At 40.1% G+C, this 23606-nt stretch overlaps 1 protein-coding gene across 1 annotated transcript; it reads right to left on the bottom strand.

The window, feature by feature from the left end:
* Positions 1–3974: 3974 nt before the first annotated feature.
* On the bottom strand, positions 3975–17349 carry ca9 (carbonic anhydrase IX). Its single transcript, XM_071516999.1, has 10 exons — positions 17232–17349; positions 11658–11828; positions 11248–11390; positions 11046–11138; positions 10793–10859; positions 9501–9658; positions 8303–8429; positions 5405–5419; positions 4677–4770; positions 3975–4035 (listed from the first exon to the last, which is right to left on the bottom strand). Exons 1-10 carry the CDS (start codon positions 17347–17349, stop codon positions 3975–3977), a joined length of 1047 nt encoding a protein of 348 aa, XP_071373100.1.
* Between the last annotated feature and the right edge of the window lie 6257 nt (positions 17350–23606).

The raw sequence follows: 23606 nt of genomic DNA, 5'->3' as shown, positions 1-23606 counted from the left end.
CTCGTGGACGCTTACACCGGCTTAGAAGGTAGTGCGTCTTTGAGAAAAAATTGTTTTTATCCAAATAGAATACAACTAGTGACAGAAAGCTCGGCTTTTTTTACAATTCTTTCAAGATAACATACTGACACCGGTATGATTATACTGTGAGCGTTTATCATAGTTTTCAAAGACTGTCGCATATGCCTAGGTTTCTATTGCAGTAGAGTGGGAGGGGGCATCCCGGAGCAGGCAGCTATCGAAGTTATGGTTTCTACTAATAGGGATCATGACGGATGGGCCCAGGGTTCAAAATACCGAACTATTCCTTTAATGTAGTGTCCGAAACATTGTTTGATCGTTGCCCATATAGTTCACTATATGACAAACAGTGCATAGGGAATAGTGAATGAGTGAACGAGTGAACCATTCTGAAAGCAGCTTTCGTTTCCTGGCTCTACCTTGCCTCCTCTGACCTAGACCAGACCAGCTGGACCCTCGGTTCACTGGTCCCTTCCCCATCTTCAAGGTCCATCCGCTGTTCGTCTCCAGCTTCCCCGTACCCTGAGTTGGGTCCACCCTACCTTCCATGTCTCCCGGATCAAACCTGTTATCCAAACCCCACTTTCCCCTCCTACCAAGCCCCCTCTACCTCCCCGTCTCATCGACGGCTCTGACGCCTACACGGTGAAACGCCTCTTAGAAATCCATCGCCGAGGTAGGGGACTTCAGTACCTGGTGGACTGGGAAGGGTATGGACCTGAGGAGAGGTGTTGGGTCAGACAGCCAGAGACATTTTGGACCCTTCCCTCATTAGGGACTTTCATCGTTGCAATCTTGGCCAGCTGGCTAGGACGCCTGGAGGCATCTTTAGTAGGGGGGTTCCTGTCACGACTGCTGTCAGTTCCAGCTCAAGCACCTGATCCAGTCTTGATTCCCTGTCCTTTGCCCACTCCAGTCATCCAGTCCAGTTCTTCTTTCTCTCTCTCTCTCTCCCAGTTTCCCGCCAGTCACCAGGTGCTATCCATTTCCCAATCGGCCACTCCCTATATAAGACTGTTTGTTTCACCCTGTCTTTGCCAGATCGTCTTGTGAGTTTTCCGAGTTTGTTCCAGCGTTGTTTCCTGTATTACTCGTATCCTGATTACCTGAATTCTGTCTGTTTACTGGACTTGATTTCGGTCTGCCGGACCTGGCATTGTTTTTGTGGTTTCCTGACTGCTTTTCTAGCTAGACCACTTGCCTGCATATTGTTTTCAGCCTGCCTGCTATCGTCAGCAATCGGCCTGCGGCCTCGTGCCTACGACCGATAATACAGTACAACAGCACTCCCTCTCGTGTGATATTGCTTTTATACAACAGTTGTATAAACAAAGCTATTCATCAACAGTGTTGGGCAAGTTACTGAAAATTAGTTACAGTTACTTCTCTCAAAAAGTAATTGAATTACTTTACCAATTACCGCATAATAAAAGTAATTAGTTACTAGGGAAACTTTTGCGTTACTTTTAAATGTCTGCTTCAATTCTCTAATTACACATAGCTATATTATTTTAGTGGTGCTGTGGCACAGTGTGGGACAAGATAACTGTCAAATTTTATCTATCATTGTACCCATTATCATTATGATGAAAAGTAAGTAGTGGAACAATAAAACACAATAGATATGTTTTGATAGGCATATTTATTGTAGCCTTGACAGGCCTTCAAATCAAGCATTAGTACACTGTGTGGGCTAAGTTACCACACCGGTAGCAGTGTTGCCAACTCCTTTCCAAGGAAAGTAGCTATTGCCTGCTCAGAATGTTGCTAGAAGTCGCCAGATGTCATACGATAATTTGCATATCAATATATAATGCTGCACTTGTTATGCACTCCGCAGCATAGCCCATTTTAATGCAAGTGCTGACTCTGCCCACCCGGGCCAATTTCGGTGTACGCCAGTAACAATTACAAGTGGACCCTATCCTACAGTCCCTGCTGTGGGAAGCGCTGTGATAATCAGACCTCTCTGGATTAGACAAGCAAGTAGAGAAAACCGGCATCAGCCGTACCAATTTATAGCCAAATGCTTTGGGATTCAACACATTAACATTGCTTCCCATGGTCAGAAAAAGTCTCCAGATTTGTCCCTAGTCGCTTTTGAGAAATAAAGTCGCCAGGGAGGTTGGTCGTCTTTTGATTCACTTGCACCACCGTAAAGTCGGATGATCATAAACTGGATAATCCAGTAACGAGTAATGAGCCCATTTAAATTTCAGTAATTGTAATTGCGCTATTTAATTTGAAAAAGTAATTAGTTACATTACTAGCTACCGCCAAAAGTAGTGGAATTAACGCGTTACTTTGTAACGCGTTATTCCCAACACTGTTCATCAAGTAATGGTAATTTGAGACAACAGATGATTTTTGTCTTCCATTCGTCTCCACCAACAAAATCAGTTCCCTCAGGACTCCACTACCAAGTGTTGCCAAGCAACAGGTAAACTGTTTCCCGACCGACTGAAGGCTAGCTAGCTACTTTGAGGTTTGCACAGACAAATTCAGCTTTCTTTTGTCCCCCTCGTTCTCCTCTGACGACGTTCATAATTAAGGTCAAATGTATCCATATTTGCGACAGCGCTAGCCAACCAGCTGGTTAGCTAGCCAGCTACTCAGCTAACGTCAGATGACATTATCGTGATCCGCTTTTTATTTCTCCTCACAAGAAGCTCCAGGCAGGTGTGAACACAGCCTAATCAAGGTTACATTAGAACACCTGCGAAGCGGAGTGATACAGTAAATGTCCCAGTGCTGTTATACTGTATATCAGCACTCATGGAATGCCTCTTGTCCAATCAAATTACTAGACCGGAACTAACTGTTGTATAATAGTCAGTGGTGGAAGAAGTACTCAGATCTTTTACTTAAGTAAAAGTAGAAATACCACAGTATAAAAATACTCTGTTACAAGTAAAAGTCCTGCATTCAAAATGTTACTGTTAAGAAAAAGGTACAAAAGTATTAGCATCAAAATGTACTTAAAGCAACAAAAGTAAAAATACTCATTATGCAGAATGGCCCATTTCAGAATAATACAGTATATATTATATTATTGAATTATAATTATTGATGCATTAATGTGTAAGCATCACTTTAATGTTGCAGCTGGAAAAGGTGGGGCTGATATCCACTACTTTATATACTGCTGGGTAGCTTACAGTAATCTATAATAATACATCACAATTTATTAGTTGATTATATTTTGTATTAATAATCTGAATCTGCAAAGTAAATAGTAACTTAAGTTATCAAATAAAGGTAGTAGAGTAAAAAGTACAATATTTCCCTCTGAAATGTAGTGGAGTAGAAGTATAAAGTAGCATAAAATGGTAATACTCAAGTAAAGTACAAGTACCTCAAAATTTTACTTAAGTACAGTATTTCGAGTAAATGTACTGAGTTACTTCCCACCTCTGATAATAGCTACTATTACACATTAGTGTTAGTAGATTTTATGACTTTACAACAACTTACTGTAAAACATTCAATACTGCAAGGTAAAATTGTGATTCATAATATATTATTACTACAGGTGAGAGGTAACTACAAAATATTATTTCCAAGGATAATGGCAAGAATACACCACACACAACTTCACTAAAAACAACAGCAAACCATTAAAAATGTACAATACTCATAGAAAACACTACTGGCATGAAATCAGAAAGCACATTTTCACCTGCAACTTACTTGGATCTAGCTGCACAGCAGGAAAGACAGACATTCTTCAAAAAATTTCACCGCAATATTAATGATCAGACATCAAATATGACATGTTTTAACTTATCATTTGCCATAGTGAATTTATTGAATGGCATACATTCCCAAAATAAATAATAAAGACCTTTGCTTGTACAGGTTCAAGTTCTTGTCAAGGTGCTTATTGATATTTGTGCTTTCATGAAAAAAAAAAAAAAAAAGATGATTATGATCAGGCTCCATCCCAGAGACATCTATATCTCCTCCTTGTTTGCTTGCATATAGATCACATTCTGCCTGGACACCTTTGTGACACTGGAGAGATGAAAGAGATATACAGTATAATGAGAGTCATCAAAATGAATATGTGTAACCCATAGCAGGTCCTGCTTTGAAATTAGCAATCTAAAATGAGTCAATACTGGCAGATTTCATTTCCAGGAGATCACATATCTGGGAACATGACTTCACAAGACAATACCTTGAGGGGTTTGCTTCATTCGTCTCCAACCAATTTTTGACAAATTTGTTCTTCAGTTAAAGCAATATTTCACCTAATTTTAACATGGGGGTTATTTGGCACTTGACCACCATGAAAACACACATTTTAACACAAACACAGGCTATTTTCGTGGCCTCATTCAAATGAATGGGAAGTACAAATCTGAACGCTACACACACGTCCAGCTGCATCCAATCATGGTGATTAGTTTATGGTTTTCATGGTGGCCAAGTGCCAAATAACCCCTATGTTAAAACTAAATGGGATACTGCTTTAAGGACACCTATCTTTCGAGAGGATTCCATACAAGAATTACTCCATTAATTGAAAGGATCCGGGTAAATAATGGGCATTTCCTTTCATGGTGCAAATATGTAATAAAATGCTGTCCCCATTTTTGGAAATTAGTGGAGACAATGTAACCAGTAATGAGAAGAGATAGATGTGTCTGTACCTGGAGTACTTTGTCCTTTGTTGGTAGCGATATATGGCAAAAAACAGCAAGGTGGCAGCGAAGAGAACTCCGAAGGCTATGGCCAAGATATCGCCTGTGAATTAAATAATTGGTTGGAACGTTATGGTTGAGATTATTTCAGTACAACCCCATGTTTCTAATTGTGCACATTTGCAATTGTATGAGTTTATAAATTCTTGACTCAAAAAATAAATGTGGTTTCATGATTTATGAGTTTAAAGGAACAGTTCACCCAAAAATGAAAATTCTGTCATCATCTCCTCCCCCTCATGCCAGTTGAAACACAGGTGAAGTTTGTCCATATAACACACAGGGAGGCTGCCAGCACAACTCCATAGCAGCCTTCTCCAAAACAACTGAAGTCAGTGGGGACCAGTTCTTCAGAGTTCCAAAAAGACCTACAGTATATTTACACCATCATTTAGTGCAAATCTTAACTACAGCTGATTGATTTGCAACAAATAATGGTGTATAGGTCTTTCTATTCACAGTGTGATTGTTTGGCTGTTTTTGTTTTGGAACTCTAAAGAACAGGTCCCCATTGACTTCAGTTGTTTTGGAGAAGGCTGCTATGGAGTTGTGCTGGCAGCCTCCCTGTGTGTTATATGGACTAACAAATTTCACCTGTGTTTCATTTGGCATGAGGGGGAGTAGATGACGACAGAATTTTTCATTTTTGGGTGAACTATGCCTTTAATGCAGCCTACCTTTTGACAAACCCTCTGTGGTACATAAAAAACAGAGAGAAAGACATGTTAGTTAATATGACCAAATTAGAAAACACCCATACATGTCCTGCATATAGCACGGTCAGCCAGCGGCACTGAGATGAAACACAGCAGGCTCTTGTTTAATGTGTGATATGTGCGATCAACACCAGCGTGCGCCACTGGCTACTGATAACGGCATGAAATCAAAGGGCTGGCACACGCACTGAGTTTTCAAAAGTCAAGCTGTCAAATACGCACAACTTCAATTAACTGTATGTACAAACAGCGCTAAGAACACATAAAATGGAAATATTGAGATAAGGAGTTGCACAGCTGCCACACGGTACCAGGACATTTGAGGTTAAAATATTTGACAGTACAAGCTAAAACACATGAAACACAATTGTCAAGGATGATACAATAAAGTCATGGAGTTATTTCTGCTGTGGCGTTAGGGCTATCAATCAAATAATCACAACAAGGATTGCATCTGATATAAAGCTTTGCAGGGTGGAATATCAGGTGTGTGTGAATCCGTGGTGCTTACCTTGTCCTCCGCTGGATGAGAGGTGATTCTTTGAAGAGTCCGTCTCTGCAGTATTGGATACAGAAAGACCTGCATGACCTGAAATGTGGAAATAGTGTTACTTTAATATCTATGGTAAATGCATTCTACTTTGACATCGGGCTATTCCATCACTACATCACTTGTGTAGGTCTTTGTAACACTGACTGGAATAAATGGTATAAGAAGCATCATTATGATCTGAAGGTCACATTTAAACCTTTGAACCACTAATATGCTTTATAAATAGTATGAAGACACCTCATAGTTATTTACGCATTTTCTGTTGGACTGGGGCCAAAGGTTGAATGTTATCATGCCATACCCCTGACTTAAGTATTGCCTAGTTTACCTAATGAGATAAGGCACTTGACAAGGGCACATGCATGAGCCCATGTGACATTTGAAGTATGTGCTGTTGGATTTACTAAAAATTGTAAAGTATAGCTCAGGACTAAAGGTGACCAGTCCCTCAATCAGTGACAAGTTATCTTTTAGTTATCGTTTTTTTGTTCTTGGATAAACCATTGAAATTTATGGATTGCATAAATAATACAACCATGGGTCTAAGACCACCATCTTGGTCTGATTTACCTTCTAATACTCCTTTCACACACACAACCTGGGAATATTACAGTTCAGTCAGGAACACTCTAGCCACAAGATAAAACCATTTATAGCAACAAATGGTAATAGTAATTTTTGGCGGTTATGGCTCTGCACTAAGCTGCTCCCTGCTTACCCAGCAAGCATGCTGAAGGTGTAGTGGGGGTGCAATGCAAATCCCCCCCATCTGTGACACAGAACAGAGCCAGAGCAGTAATGGACCTTATTCAAACGGTGGCCATTTTGAACACTTGGGGTGGGAAACTTTACCCTGAAGATTGGCATACATATGTAAAAGTAGCATTACTTAAACACATAAGTGAGGACAAAATACAGATAAACCGTTACCAAATAGCTAGCAATCGTGAAAACAACCACAATGACTTTTTGAATTTCCCAGTTATATATAGCTTACTAGCTAGTTAGTAATGGACGCCATGTGAATAAGGTCAATACTGTGCCGTGTTATCACTTTAAAAGCCACCCTAGGCTCAACTGGAGGCTGGGGAGGTGGAGGTAAAGCTTTACCAAGCAGCCGAGTGGGTGCAGCAGTTAGTGTAGCAACAATCAGTGTAAGAGGAGGTAATTTAAATAGTCCGCCTTATTATGAGAATAGATTATGATTGGGGTGTGTAGCGGTCAGCTGATAGATGACTAGCAATGCGTGCCTGAACTAATGCAATGCTCCATTATGCTGATGCTGATTGCAGGAGGCAATTCATACTGAGCCTCATGGGAATACATGGGAATGTGCTGTGTCACTATAAAGACCTGGGACAGGCCCATTTGCACAATTGTACTTCCTTATTGTCATATCTCTGTGCATCAAACATCATAACATCATCAAATGCAGGTTGTGTTACATTATGTGTTCAACATGGCAGACGATATGACCCTTGAGACATTGTTCTGGAAACTCACAAAGTAGATTTTCTACTTAAAGGAATAGTTCACCCAAAAATGAAAATTCTGTCATCATCTCCTCACCCTCATGCCAGATGAAACACAGGTGAAATTTGTCAGTCCATATAACACACAGGGAGGCTGCCAGCACATCTTGGTAGCAGCCTTCTCCAAAACAACTGAAGTCAATGGGGACCTGTTCTTTAGAGTTCCAAAACAAAAACAGCCAAACAATCACACTGTGAATAGAAAGACCTATACACCATTATTTGTTGCAAATCAATCAGCTGTTGTTAAGATTTGCACTAAATGATGGTGTAAATATACTGTAGGTCTTTTTGGAACTCTGAAGAACTGGTCCCCACTGACTTCAGTTGTTTTGGAGAAGGCTGCTATGGAGTTGTGCTGGCAGCCTCCCTGTGTGTTATATGAACAAACTTCACCTGTGTTTCAACTGGCATGAGGGGGAGGAGATGATGACAGAATTTTCATTTTTGGGTGAACTATTCCTTTAATTACCCAAGGAAAGTGTCACGCATGTATTAACACTGTACTTATTTGTGTGCTAGAAAAACAAGCCAAGGAGTTGTGGCCCTACAACACAGGTAAAACATTTAACTTTGACATCATATGCAGCAGAGTTTGTCCAGGGTCCAAACCTAATCTTGACCAGGGTTGTTTAGCGGGGTAAGCTTTCTACTGATCCATTCACACTAGTGGATAGTGGACGACCCACATATTTCTTGTCCAACGAGGTTAAAGATAATGAGTACAGAGGCAGGTAGTCTAAGGTGGGACACGATGTTTAAGATGTTGTTTACCTCCTAGGATTTGCGATGCAGTAAAAGAGGCAAGGACCGTCCTCCCGTGGAGGAGCTGTGGGGCTCTGAAATTCTTGTTGAGGTGCTGAAGCTGGCCGACTTTCAGTGTGTCCTCAAGAGCCGCCAACTGTGAAACACCAAACACCCTCAAAATGAATAAAGATAACATGAAGATCCATGAATAATTCTTTCTGCAGGTGCTCTCTTATTGAGAACTCTGTTGTTTGTCTTCGTTTAGGGGGGACTCAAAACAAATCTGATTCCAGTCCCTGTAACTTTTAGCTTAGCATGATGGACTTGTCTGTGCTCTTTGCTGTAATTGACTTTTTTTGGTGTTCACAGCAGTTAAGAACACATGAAGAAATAGCTGAATATGAGCATCAGTCCAGACTACAGTTTGCCCTCAGTTCATTTTGTTATACTAGGCTTTTTCAAGCAAGACAAACTGCTAGCTATCACTTGTCAGCATCTGTCTCTTCTACCCATAATCCCTTGTGTTTTGGGTTGTTTCCTGCAGTCGATTGATTGTGTTCTCACTCGTAATGAACCACACCACAGTTCTCTTGGAAGACGGACAAGACCCGCATTTTCAGGCATCTCCTGTGGTTATATGGTACCACCTGAATTAGATTGCCATTGTCCTCACCTGGCCAAATGAACCAAACTAAAGGAGGAAATGCTCCACAGTTCAAATAAACCACTCTAAACATGCTTGTATGAACACACCTTAATTCGAGTTTAGACATTACATTGCCATGTGGACATCTTTTTAAATGTTTAATTTCATAGTGAAGAATTGTAATGAGCCCCTTAATTAGAGTAATGCTTCAGGAAAAAGATTCTTTAATTCTCCTTGCAGTATGGACTATTCATTTTTTATGGTTCAAATTTCAGATTCAGATTCAATTATTTAGCCTTTTACAGGAATTTGCCTTGCATGTAAAAGCATTGAGCCAGACCAAATAGATTATTAACCTGGTTGATAATATTGATAGAGGTTCCCCATCTATAATATTGTTGCTGTTAATTGTAATATAAGAAGCCATATTTACTGTAAATGCTTTTTGAATCCACACAAGAATGTAGCCCAATGTCAGAAGACAAAAAAACAGCACAATATGCCAGTGATATTGAATTTATACCCAAGGTATACATGACATTAGCAATGTAACCCAACTCAAAGGAAGTTTTGACTGACCTGTCTCCTGGACACAGTGATGGTGTCATTGAACAGGGTCCAGTTGACTGTTTGGTAACAGGGGGGGGTAGTCAGAGACCCAGTGTATCTGTAGAACTTGTCCAGATTTTTGGGCAGCAGATGGCGGATGTTAAATCCCAGGATCTCAGTGTTAGACTCTGAAAAAATGAAAAATGTTTTGATTTTATTGGCATGTTTTTTTCACAAATGAACCTTCCAATGTCGTGAAGAAAGTAATAATAATAATCTTTATTGGTATAAGAGCTTTTCAACAATAAAGTTTACAAGGATCTCAAGGTGCTCAGGCTTGCACAAAGTTGAATGTCAGTAATGTAGCTAGGGGATAAACTATTCTGTGCACTTAAAGTACCCACTGAGCACTAGACGTGATTTCTCTAGACTAGACATGTCTAAGCTTTAGTGCTCATAAAGCCCAGGATCGTTTTGACTATGTAAAGCCCAGTTTCAGACCAACCAATAAATATATTATTACATATTTAAACAATGCACAATGCACCAGAGAAGTCCATATATACAAGATAATTATTTATTTATGTGATATACCCCAGAAGACATCTAAGTCTAAGACAGTGATTCTCAACCCCATTTGATGAGATTTTGTCTCTCTGACCCAAATCTGAGAATATTTTTATTGCTAGATATGATTTTGTGCCTATGACTATCTGTATTGTGGTTAGAGTGAAGTGAAACTCTGATCAAAAGTATCATAATTCATCAATTTGCTGGGGACCCCCTGGAATCCCCTCAAGGACCCCTGGTAGTCCCCGGACCCCACGTTGAGAACCACTGATCTAAGACATAGACGTCTACTAAACGTTCACTTTTAAACCCCATATAACCTAATTGTAGCCTAGAAGTCTACAATCATTTAGGCATCTCTTAGAACTAATTAACGTAAAATTACTCAGTGGGCCAGCAATAAAATCTTAAAATTGACTAACAGGCAGCCGGTGCAGGGAGGCTAAAATTGTGCCGATGTGGTCTCTACATTTTTTACTAGAACTATTGCGGCAGCCTTCTGGATAAGCCGTAGGTATTACAAAGACTGGTAACACTTTACAATAAGGGTCACTAAGTTAAGGGTTAGTTTATGCTTAATAAGCATAATGCTTAATAAGAGCCCTGTTACATATTGGGAGGAAGAAGATGGTTTACATATTGAAGACATAATCTGAGAGCTGAACCAGTCTGATGCTGCAGGAAGAAGATTTCAGGAAGGAAGTATTGTTGGGGAAGAAGGACCATTGACTAATGGCGTATCTTTTGCTTACCTTCAATACTAACATCAGTAAGTCCAGACAGGATTTTCTCATAGTTGTCATTCTCATGAAGGCCAACCTTTTGAATTGAAAAAGTCATGCGTTCAGAAGCTTGCTTATCTCAACACATCATGAAAGGATGCAAATGGTCAATTAACAATTAACATTTAACACTGATTAGATCTCTGCCACATCAATCTGTCAAGACATTGAAGTAAATGTAAGCTATGATGTATTTAACTGTTCTGAAACTATCTTTGCTTACCCCAATGAAACCTCCAAGTACAACTAATCCATCTGGCTTGCTGGCTGCCTCTGAAACGCTTGCATATTTAGAGTTGTAATGAACCACGTGGATCTGGAAAGAAAAGAGGAACTTGATTTCTACTAACATTTTAGCTAAAAAAGTCCCTTTAAAAACTATATATGATCTTGATGCTATGTACCAGGCCCCTCTCTTCACTCACCTCAGCAGGGAAATGGACGTTGTCTACAGTATGTTCAGACCCGGGAACCTCAACAGTCCCCCAGTGGAAATGCAGCTGGGCAGCGTGGTAAACTGTGTCAAACCCAGTGACGATGCGCATGGTGCTAGGGAGGATCAGCTGCACTAGAACACAACATGACACGTCAACACAAACCTTTGTTCATCAGAAGTTTAGCATTTGTATTTTTACATGGGTTTACAGGGGCATCCTTTTTAGCCTGATCACACACACCAACATTATCACAATATTTTATATAACATACATAGAAATCTCAACTACCTCACCAGTCATCACACCCATCTAGAAAAAACTTAAACATCTTTCTTTGAAAATCCTTTTTTTTTTTCTGATTATTAACTACAGCTAGTTCCAGGGACCTGACCACTTACAGGTGTGTCCATTGTTCAACAAGGTGAGTCCAGGGCCATCAGTCAGATCATAACCATCCAGTGTAATAAGGGGCAGACTGCGGTCATAGATGGCCGCCTTGGTGTCAATGTTGATTGGTGATTGCGATTTTCCACTGCACTGGTGGAAGGCTGTGGACCAGGCCTTCTGATCTGTTTGTGTCAATATCACAACAGAGTGACTAGGTAAATAATAAAATATAATATTCCTCACGTAAAGCTCATACACTAAAATCCTTCATATACAACATTGGTAACTGGTATGAGTTTGACAATACTGATGAAAGTGAGAGAGATGTTAATGGTGAAGTGAACTGCACACAAGACCATTTTCCATCAGTTAAGGTGGTAGAAATATGTTTTCTCTTTAGCATCGAGACTATTTCTCCACTTCATTACATATTCCACATGTACAGGGAGGATGAACCCCTCCTAGGTCAGGTAACCTGGATATTTCTTCTCTTTTGATCTCCACCTGGTCAGGTGCATCAGACATTAAGTCAGGAATGCAGAATCTGAACCAAGACCTAGATTAAGCAGACAACGGGGAAGAGTCCACGAGGGCATCTGTCCCTTGGCAGCCACTCCGGACCACCATTGCCTGTGCATTGCTGGAAATCTCTTGTTGATACCCAAAGAGCGGTTACCAAAGGCTGGGTACTGTGGAGGTGCTCTATTGGGTGTATTGCATGTGATAGCATAGCTGATGCACCCAGGAGTCCTGCGTTGCTGTGCTGACAATTTGGCTAAGGCAGCAGGTGTATCTCCCATATCCCATACATCCACTGTGCTGTGACAACTCCAGTGGGATGAGTGTATGGTGTAGAGACCCCATAAGGTGCATTGCTCATGGTTGTGTAGCTAATGCGTCTAGGGATAGTCCGTGTGGCTCAAGCTGGCAATACAGCGGGCATTTCACTGTGCTAACTCTGTGGTCTTCACAAAGCAAACGGGGGGTTGCACATTAGCCAGCTAGGCTAGCGAGCTCAGCTTTCCAAGGGCTGCAGTCGTGCTGGCTTTGTACGGTGGTGAGTGGCCCTCACCGTGACATGGCACACGCAATCATCAATCATCAAACAAAATTTTCAACAGTAAAAAATACACAGAAAAAAGGAAAAAGCAAGCGTAGGGAAACTAAAGCTCTTTCTCAATTTGCATTCTTGCGCATTCGTGTCCTCCATGACACATATCTAACTGCCGAAGCACGATTGCAAAACAAAAGAATGAGAGGATGGATAAAGAGCCTGGAAGTTTACTTGCCAGTCAAGGATGCATTGGATGGTGACTTGGCCAAAGCCTCAAGATTCATTGCAAGAGCAACTCATCATATCTGAGCAGCACTGTAGTCTGCAGTACAGAGCCACTTGAAACAGCTAGGCAAATTACTAGCATAGAGTCCATCTCAAACTGTAAGGAATCATCTCTGTGCTTAATTTCATGAGAAGAACGTTCTCTCCAAGACAATTTGGGATGAACATTCTCCACAAGGTCACTAGCTGGATTTGATAATCAGCCTATTGGTGTGTCTTTCCCTACATGTAGCACTTCAACATTTCTCTTACTCCTCCCACCACGTGTCTCCCGTCGGTATGGCGAGCCATAATTGTGTGACGTGCTCAATTAAAATGCCTGTGGAAGATGGCCATGATAAGTGTGTTTTGTGCCTAGAGTATAATCATGCCTCGAGGGCCAGGGATGATCCAGCTTCATGCATGGACTGTCGAATTATGACCATTCGCTCAAGATAGGCCCATTGCCATCCTCTCTCCCCGCCTCCTTGCCCTACACAGGAGGTTAAGTGACAGAGTCATGGATGGGCTTCTATCAAAATGCACAAGGCCATGGCGGGCCAGACACAACTGGCTGCGATGGGTGGCATCCTCTCCATGTATCTATGTCAGTTGTCGCATAGGTTGCACAATGAGCAGGAAGATTTTGATTTGGGAGAGGAAATCCAGCAGGTTGTCTTGGGACAGTGTGACGCCACCTTTGGCTGTCCCTGTACTGGCCACTGTTAGTGTGTATTGTGGCCACCTAGTGGGGATTGCATGTATACTACATTTATGTTTGAGTTTGACCATTAGTTGTTGCCGTAGTTCTTAGTTCCTGTCTCATTTCTTTCACAGTACAGAGTACATTTTTGTACATGTTCATTATTTAAAGAATGCAAATATTTGGAAGATTATTGTTTAATGCTGTTGTGGCATCAAGACTAATTTCTTCTTGTGAGTTGTTCACTGATTTGGGGTCATGCTCTGTGTTGGGACTGCACTGTCTCTTTGCGGTGTGTCTTACAGAGTTCTCCATACATATGGAATATGTAACAGTGTAGAGAAATAGTCACGATACAAAAGAGAACTTTCTGGTTACAATGTAACCATGGTTCTCTCCAGCTCTAGGCCACTTGGAGACTCGAAAACAATCAGTGATTCCACGGCAACAGAGTTGCTTTATAGATTAGTAACATAGGCGTGTCCGACCAGGTTGGTGTGTCTTAAAAAAATATCCACATTATCTGACCCAGGAGGGTTCATCCCCGTACATATGGAATATGAAAGTGGAGAGATAGCATCTTCACTCAGAGAAACACTGTTATAGCGTAACTGCATCGTTCTTCTTTTTGTATGTGACAAAGAAGAAAAGACAGAGATTGTAATCTGCAGTGTCCATTACAAAAGAACAGCAAATAAACAACAAATAAAATCTAACACCGATGTTATGTAACAATAACTGTAGGGTATGTGGACAATGTCATCTAAAAGATATAAACTATCATATAAATCATTGATCATCCCATCATAATTACCTTCATATCCCCAGTGCTCATTAGATGAACCTATGATTGACAAACAGAGAAATAATTAGTGCATCTTCCAGAAAAATGAGAATGGCTATTTGAATGCATAATATTCATAACAAAAGTAATAGGCAAATGCATCATTTGTGTTTTATTCTTAATAATCAGCATTATCATTATATGCTATTATTAAAAAAACAACGTAAGAAAAGAATAAAAATAAGACACATTTAATAAAATATTTAATAACCTTTCTGTTATAATTATCTTGTATCTTGACCCAAATGGTAATCATCAGGTCTGTCTTGCCAGTCAAATATGAATTAAATGTCTGACCATAACATTTTCGACATGCATCAGGCTTCAGGCAAAGAGTTGGACATGTGTTGATGTGTGGAATTTCCTTAAAGGATAATTCCAGTTATTTTCAGCTTGGCGGGGCCTTATTGTTTTCCTAGCTTTTGCCATCATGACGATTCCTTGCGTTCAACATTTCACCACTCCTTCACTGTAGAGCTCTACATACCTCCAGGTCACCTGCAATGCTGCTGTCCAACACACATACATAGGGCCAAAGTGGTAACCTCGAACGCTCTACAGTGAAGTAAGTGATGACATTTTCAGCAGAATCAATCATCATGATTGCAAAAACTATGAAAGTAAGGCCCAGGTTGGAAATAGTGAGTAAGTAAAGCTTTATTTATATAGAACTTTTCAGACTAGAAGTCACAAAGTGCATCACATGATTAAAACAAACAATATAAAATAAATAAATAAAAGAGAATACAAATTCAGGTGATGCAGTACAGTACCAGCTAAAAGGTACCTCAAGTGCAACAAATACGGAATTATAACCGGTAAAATAAACAGAATGATTATCCTTTATATGAAGTATTCATCATGCCCCAGAATCCACCAGTTTGTAAAGTATTTCATTGGTAATTTTGGGTGGCAGTGAACTGCATCTTGGCAACAGCAAGCTAAAGTAATCTGAAAGCAGCAGACATTGGCAAAGTCACATGGTGTGGTGGTGGTGTGCCTATTATTATTGCCCTCTTTGCCTAATCATCCCCCAAGTGCATGGCATTGTGTAAATGTACCCATTACACTGCCAAGGGGCTCAGGAAGAATGGGCCTGGTATCGAGGGGACACAAAGGTCTTAAGATCCTGACCCTGGCTTATTTTGCTCTTACAAGGCAGCATTCACTGGATTTACAGTGGGAGTTATTCATTGGGCCCTAAGCCTCGGACTTTGAGGAGACAGGGAGGACAGTGTCTGAATAGACTTGAATTTTAGGTCACTTTCACCGCTATAATGCAAGTGGTATTCCACTACCTAGCTCTGACACCACTAAGTTGGTTTATTTGTAGTTGGGCCCAATGCACTTATTACGCAATACTGACTAAGGAATGAGCTGGTAGTGTTAAAAGCTTATGGGTAAGAGATTCAGAGCAACAGATCAAAGAGAGACAAAATGGGAGATCTGCATACTTGTGATATTTTTTAAATCATTATTAATCCGGGTAAGATTTCCTCACCATGCATACTCTTTTTCATCTATGCCCTGCTTCATAATCATCCAGTTAAACTGGGAGCTGTTGTCCCATTGTCCATGTTTGGCCAGTTAGTCACCAGAATAATAAAAATATACCACCAAACAACAAAATGGGCCCAAAATTGCAAGGTACATTTCCAATCACTGTTTAGTGTTAAAATGTTTTAGGGTGGATTTTTCCTATAACTTTTCAGAAACCCACCCCAAATTCTACCTTTGGCAGGTACACAGAAGTCTGTTAAAATTGTACTGCATTACTGTTAACAAATGAAGAAATAACTACCCTTAAAGAGTGATGCAAAATACCAACAAAGTAAAACAGTCAAAATATTATGTAATCCTAGGTATGGATTTAAGAGGATTGTTTCATTCTGTTTTGGAGGCAGTGTGGCACCACTCATACATAAGAAGGCAATTAAATTAATCTCCTTTTTTTAATCTAAAACTGAAGTACTTGCAACATACATGGCCATAAAGCCAAGAGGAAATCAGAGCTAATTAGAATCACCACAAGCTGACAAAAATCTGTCTAAACAGTTTTTCGGTAACACTTTACAATAAGGGTCACTAAGTTAAGGGTCAGTATTAACTAACCCTTAATTAACAGTTAACTAATGTGTCTGGTAATCATTTACTAATGGTGTTCATGTTAACTAAGGTATTAATTTATACATTATTTAATAGCCATCTTTATAAACTATTAAATAATGTATAAATTAATAGCTTAGTTAACATGAACACCATTAGTAAATTACACATTAGTTAACTGTTAATTAAGGGTTAGTTCATGCTTATTAAGCATGAACTAACTCTTATTAAGCACGAACTACCTCTTATTAAGCAATAACTAACCCTTAACTTAGTGACCATTATTGTAAAGTGTTACCAGTTTTTCTTTGTTTTAATCATTCTTTACCAACTTAAATATGTTTTACGTTCTGGCTCTTTCAACAGGCTCAGACATGTATGTGATGAGTAGTTATCTTGACAAAGTAGTAATATTACTTATAATAAGTCCTTCTTAGTTGCATTTCTTGCTGTTGGGTTTGTGGCAAAATATATGCTAATCTAGTCAACATACTGAAGTTATTTTTTTCTACACTGAGCTTGAGTTTATCCAGCATGACGCAGCATCTATTAACTTTAAACAACATCAGGAACCTAATAAAGAGCTATCATGTTAACTGCTAATCACAACTCACTGTTATTATTGTTCTCCCCACTGTCCAGCTCCTCACTCTCCTCTGAGGAGGAGGATGAGCAGGAGGCATTCAGCAACACATCATGGAGGAAGAGGAGGGTGAAGATCTTCAGCCTCATCACAGCAACGTGGTCTGGAAGGTGACTCTCGTTTCAGACTTCAGATGAATTGTCTGTGAGGTAGTGTAGCGGTGTAAGACAGAGTAGTAGCTGGTAATCAGAGAGCCTCAGTGAAGGAACAGCCAATGATTCGGTTCAAGGGAGCAACAGAGAAAGGTGTCACCATGTAGCCTTTAAATCCAAAAATCCAAAGAAATTCTTAATCTGTCACTCCCTCTAATAGTGTTGTGAGTTTGTCAAGGCAGCTCAGTACTCCAGCAGGTTGGTCAGCTGGGCAGGGCTTTACAAAGTCATCAGTCTCCAATCATGGCCCAGGGAGCTGCTTAAGGTGCTCAAATACACACACACACACACACACACACACACACACACACACACACACGCAGCATAGTGCAAACTGCTTGTATCTTGGAACCTTTTCTGTTTTTTCTTGTCTCATTCCCTCTGTGTACAAAGTCCACCTCCTACTGCAATAACATCAGAGAACAGGTCTACAGAATTTCCATCTTTGGTAACATGACACAAAAAGTGAACTTACCACAGATAGGGAGATAATGCAGATACCACTTACCCTATAGATTACACTTAAAGCAATACTCCACTTAGTTTTAACATGGGGGTTATTCGGCACTTGACCACTATGAAAACCAGAATATAAACTAATCACCAAGATCAAATGCAGCTGGACGAGTTTGTAGTGTTCTGATTTTTTACATTCATTTGAATGAGGCCACAAAAATAGCTTGAAAACTGACATTTAACACACTGGTGAACAGATTCAACAGGAGATCCTGCTTTTAAGACAATAAAGCAATCTTGGGTTCTTTGTCATTTTGCATTTCTAGCCTTGCTTTACACTAGTTTAGTGAAATTCACTGATAGAGCTCTTGATACAAGAAGTAAGACAATAACAATAGGTTTCTTAATATCTATACATGTTCTTATCCCTCTCCTGCAGATTCAATTTCACCCCCATTTCAAGGGGGCACAAAATGTACACTGTGTGCACAATTATTAGGCAAGTTGTATTCCTGAGGATTAATTTTATTTTTGAACAAATACAGTGCTCTCAGTCAATCCAAAATGTTAATAAACCTCAAACCTGAGTATTTAACAAAGGAAAAGTGAGTTTTGGCTTTCTCAGGAGAATATCTATGTGTGCACAATTATTAGGCAACTATTAGTGTGCACCATTATTATGCAACTAAATGAAAAACTAAAAATTTCCCATCTCACTTGTTTATTTTCATTTATTAGAGTAAGAATAACAAATAAACAACTCGAAATTTACAAATAAACACTTCTGACATTTCAACAAATATTCAGTGACCAATATAGCCACCCTTCTTTTCAATAACTGTCATGAGCCTTCCATCCATGGAGTCTGTTAGTTTCTTGATCTGTTGATGATCAACTTTTTGGGCCAAGAGATATCTGAAGACAGATTTTTCAAAGGTTTTATGGACGGATGAAATGAGAGTGACTCTTGACGGACCAGATGGATGGGCCCGTGGCTGGATCACTAATGGGCACAGAGCTCCACTTCGAGTCAGACGCCAGCAAGGTGGAGGTGGGGTACTGGTATGGGCTGCTATTATTAAGGATGAGCTAGTTGGACCTTTTCGGGTTGAAGATGGAGTTGTTTATTTGTTATTCTTACTCTAATAAATGAAAATAAACAAGTGAGATGGGAAATGTTTAGTTTTTCATTTAGTTGCATAATAATTGTGCACACTAATAGTTGCCTAATAATTGTGCACACATAGATATTCTCCTGAGAAAGCCAAAACTCACTTTTCCTTTGTTAAATTCTCAGGTTTGAGGTTTATTAACATTTTGGATTGACTGAGAGCACTGTATTTGTTCAAAAATAAAATTAATCCTCAGGAATACAACTTGCCTAATAATTGTGCACGCAGTGTAGTTTTCCCAGCCACACCAGTTGAATGTGGAAATTGTGCTTTTTTTCCTCTTTCTGTGTGAATTAATGCAGTTTATACGTCACCTGTGTCTGCATTGCCGTAATATTTGTCACTATCTTCACAGTTTTTTGGAGGGGGTGACATCTTTACAAACATTAACATGTTTTTATTTACTATCAACAAGGGAAATACCATTTCGTTAAAACATCGGGACCTTTATTTTGAGGGCTGAGAAATTCTACCGGAAGTGAGTTTCCTTATCGTGGCTAGTTTCACTCTGCTGTACTTTGCAGAGATTGCCTAGGATTACAGGCGAAAAATTTGTTTTTCAACTTTGTTATTTACCAGCCTATACGACAAAAACAGTTAATAACTAAAACATATTTTTTCTTTACAGGCCTGTAGTCTAAGCCCTTTTTTGTTAAATGAAATATATAATATATAAAAATATATACGTGTATATATGGTAGTCTAGGCTGAAGAAAATGCTAATTACCAAGTAGCAAATTAAAAAATCACTGCATTAGGGAGTCAAAGGACAAAATAAACCTAGTAATCATAAGTTAATGTTTAAAAAGTGCATGTCATCGATTAATTAGGTTGCTAACCACATAGCATAGCATCAGAGTCGATTGATTGCTACTTAGCTACGTTAAGTTGCTAACCCAATAGCATATAATTGGAGGTCTTTTGATAGCTATTTAGCTAAAATGAATAGCGTAATGATTGGTGCAAGGTTGCTCACAAAGTGTAATTTATTGTAGAAACCAAGGTAGCAGTTCTAACAATCTCCTCTGCCACTAGTGTGAAATACCAGCCCGCCGAAAAGCTTTTGTTGTGATGAGGGGGTAGGGGGCGTTTCTTGTACTGATGTAGCCGGTGGGGGGCGTGGGGGGAGTCTGCAGGCTGCAGATAGACCCTTCTCAAAATATCGAGGATGCATCGGGTGGTGACTTGGCCGACGAGACCGAATGGGAAGCCGCGAGATTCATTGTGATAGTGACGCATCATGTCCAAAACTTGACGGCGGATAGCTTTGAATGAGTGCATGAGACATTGATAAATTGCAGATTGTAAAGGGTTAGCTGTCCACATTCACAAAAGTACAACATCGATGATAACGTTGTCCTAATAAATGTTGAGGAAAGTATTGTGACTGACTACTTTTCTAAATGGCTAACTATTAGCTGTCAGCTAATGGTAGTTAGCTAATTTATGGATATAATGCAGTACTAGCTGCACTGCATATAAACACAAGAAAATCATTTTCGGGTGTCTTATTGCTTCCTCCAACTGTATTCTTAATATCCACTGAAGCAATAACATGAGCCACACTGCTGACTATCATACAAATGAATATTTTTGTTGTTATGTAGGGACCACAGAGGAAACAAAAGCCCTCATCCAGTGGAGAGGGGAAAATGAAGCCCTCTCCACTGGGAAGAGAAATGCTTCCAGGAATGGATGGGCGTGAGCAGGCTTCTTCACAAAATTCAGTTATTTGAATGTGAGCACAGTTTCTTCAGCAAACAAGGACAGAGAGAAAAGTAATTAGTTTTAAATAGAAGTAAGACGAATTTCAGTTGTGTTTGGTTCCAATGTGTATTTGTTATGTGCTGTTTCTGTCACATAATGTTTGTTAAAGAGAAGGGTTACAACATGAAGCCCAAACAAGCCCACTAAAGTGGAGTTCTGATGATTTGCTTTTGTGAATTTGTATATTAGATGTATATTAGAATCATCAGTGTGGGCGTGTGTGGTGTTATGGAGGGCAGCATTTGTATAGTTGATTACTTACAATTTTAACAATCATATTGGCAGGAATTGAAGGACCCACCCATAGGTAAGGGAACAGAGGTGTGTGTGTGTGTGTGTGTGTGGGGGGGGGGTGTCACTGCTGCCACCTGGCAGTGGTATGGGATGATGGATGCTGTGCTACAGGACAAACATTAACAAACATCAACCCTCCCCAGATAGTCGCCTCCAATCTCTCATCCACCACAGATAGCGTAGTGACCTCTACTTCCTCATAGTGAGGAAGAGTGAGAGAGGCAGGCAGCCGCAATGGATGAGAGGGAGAGACAGGCAGCGGAAAGGGCTGAGAGATTTCTGTCTCTGGCAAACTGATTGAAAAAATGTAGCTTTGTGAAAACAAATAAACAAATAAAACTGTTTGCATTGTTTGGCTCTTTCTTTCTAAGACTACAACAATTCAAGGACATCAACAGATTGAAGGTATGATTATTTTGATTAAAACAGTCTATGCACTGATTCCAACAAAATGTATGATCATTTCCATTGGGAACATCAAATACTGTATCCAGATTCAAAGTAACAGGTTGCTCAATTTGACTGGTAACACAAAACTTTACAGATTCAAAGTAACAGTTTGATCAAGTTGAGAGGTTACATGACACTATTTACAGAATCATTGAAATGATTAGCTTAAGTAATCATGATCCTTCAAGTCTGGAGGAGGGTGCAGAGGAGCTGCAAGTCTTGCCCTTCGTGTTGCACCAGATTGTTCTGCCCTAGTATCATGTTGTTCTTTTTCTTCTTCTTCCTCTTCCTCCTCCACAGGAACGTCCTCCACAGAATCCTCCTGCTCCAAAGTGTCCTCCACAGAGCTGCAGAGGTTGTGGAGCACGCAGCACACCATGATCACCTTTGGGGCAAAGATGGGGCAGACTTCTAGGGCTCTCAAAAAGATGCACCTCCAGTGTGTCTTCAGCATGCCAAAAGCTGGCTTTATAATGGACCAGGCCCTGGCATGGTGGGCACTGAAGTGTTCTTCAACTCCTCCACAATTTATATTATTGAAAACGATTTTTTAAGGCAGAGAGGTTACTTCATCTAAATTATGTATTGTTACCAGCTACAGGCAATGGGGTATGGGGTAATGATGGCTGTGGGCTGGTTGATGCACAGGTAGCCACCATCACCAAGGAGGAAGAAGCCAGGAGGCAAATGGGAAGACCTTGAGTATAATTTTGAGGTAGTGGAACGGGAAACACTGTGTATTAGTAGTCAGTACTTCTCTTTTAACACTAGACATAAAATTACACAATATAATCTCATTCATAGAATATACTATACCCATGACTGGCTGCACAGAATAAAGCCTCAGTATTCCCAGTTCTGCCAAAGATGTAAAACTGGTAGGAACACTGATACATATGTTCTGGGCCTGCCCATGTCTAAATTCATATTGGACCTCTATACTCAATGTGCTTAATGACGTCACAGGAATAAACATCCCCACAGAACCAAGAGTAACCCTTCTGGGCGACACATCTATGATAAAGGTCAATAAAAACAAACTCAAATTTATTAGACTTGCCCTTATCACAGCCAACAAATGTATAACCATGCAATGGAAAGATGAACAACCAGCCACATCTACTACATTGACTAATGAATTAGCGTTGATGGTGATGATGTTAGGGAGGGAGGGTTGGGCTGATCTGGCATTTATTTGACTGTATTTTTGTACTTTGTTGCTTCCTTCAGCCCAAGGGCTGCTATGTTACAAAACCAATGAAGATATTCTTACGAAAATTGAACAGTTTTAATGTTGATCATTGTGTCTTGCAACTGTTTTACAAGGCTGTCCTTCAGAGCATCCTGTCCTTTGGCCTGATTTGTGTGTTCGGTAACATGCGCAACCAAGACCAAGATTAGTTGCAGTGCATGATCAAGATGGCGAGTAGAGTCATTGGGTGTCACCAGATGTCAGCTGCCCAGTTGTGTAAATACCTCATCCTGAGTAAGGCTGAGTGCATCCTCAGTGACCCTACTCACCCGCTACAAAACAGGTTCCAACTAAGCTATCGGGGCAAAGGTAGGATTCTGCACAGGAAGACACCCGCTTCGGATGTTATCAGCCGATTAAATGGCCGTTATCAGTTGTCATCGGGACCATAGATATGAGGTAGTATGGCCCTACTCTACCTCCTAGTTGGCTCAGTAGGCTGTTATCATCTATTAGTAAGCTGGATCACCGCAGGGACTGGCTACGTTGGTCTGCGTCCACGTCACGTGACTGTCAAGTTTCTCTCTGCGGCGAAAAAAAAAAATGGCTGACATTCCTTTTATTCTCAGTGGAAAATGCAATATTTTAAGTTTCGGCATTAAAATGCGTTTTGATGACATTTCTAGCGAGAAATGTGCATTTTATTTTCATAATCTTCGTTCAGTGAATGTATATGATGTTTAGTTTGTTAGTTATTACGAAGATTCATTCAGGCTTTTTTTTACCGTTGCTGTGGTGGTTGCTATGCATGCTGCTATCGCTGAAACCACAGTTGTAGTTCTTCCGGTTTGCAAAGTGGTCAT

Source organism: Centroberyx affinis, unplaced genomic scaffold (assembly GCF_046629955.1).
Source record: "Centroberyx affinis isolate AG114_WGS23_722 - 3 ecotype Tasmania unplaced genomic scaffold, CSIRO-AGI_Caff_v1 ptg000039l_1, whole genome shotgun sequence".
Classification (NCBI taxonomy): domain Eukaryota; kingdom Metazoa; phylum Chordata; class Actinopteri; order Beryciformes; family Berycidae; genus Centroberyx; species Centroberyx affinis.
Note: the sequence above shows the minus strand (reverse complement) of the source record. Positions and strands in the feature narration are given on the sequence as shown.

Excerpts from the sequence above, each read along its gene's own strand:
- ca9 (XM_071516999.1), bottom strand. The coding sequence starts at position 17,349 with ATGAGGCTGAAGATCTTCACCCTCCTCTTCCTCCATGATGTGTTGCTG. Across the intron at positions 11,391-11,657 it reads GTTGAACAATGGACACACCT|TGCAGCTGATCCTCCCTAGC; the intron begins GTAAGTGGTCAG and ends GTTGTGTTCTAG. Across the intron at positions 9,659-10,792 it reads TACTGATGTTAGTATTGAAG|AGTCTAACACTGAGATCCTG; the intron begins GTAAGCAAAAGA and ends TCATTTTTTCAG.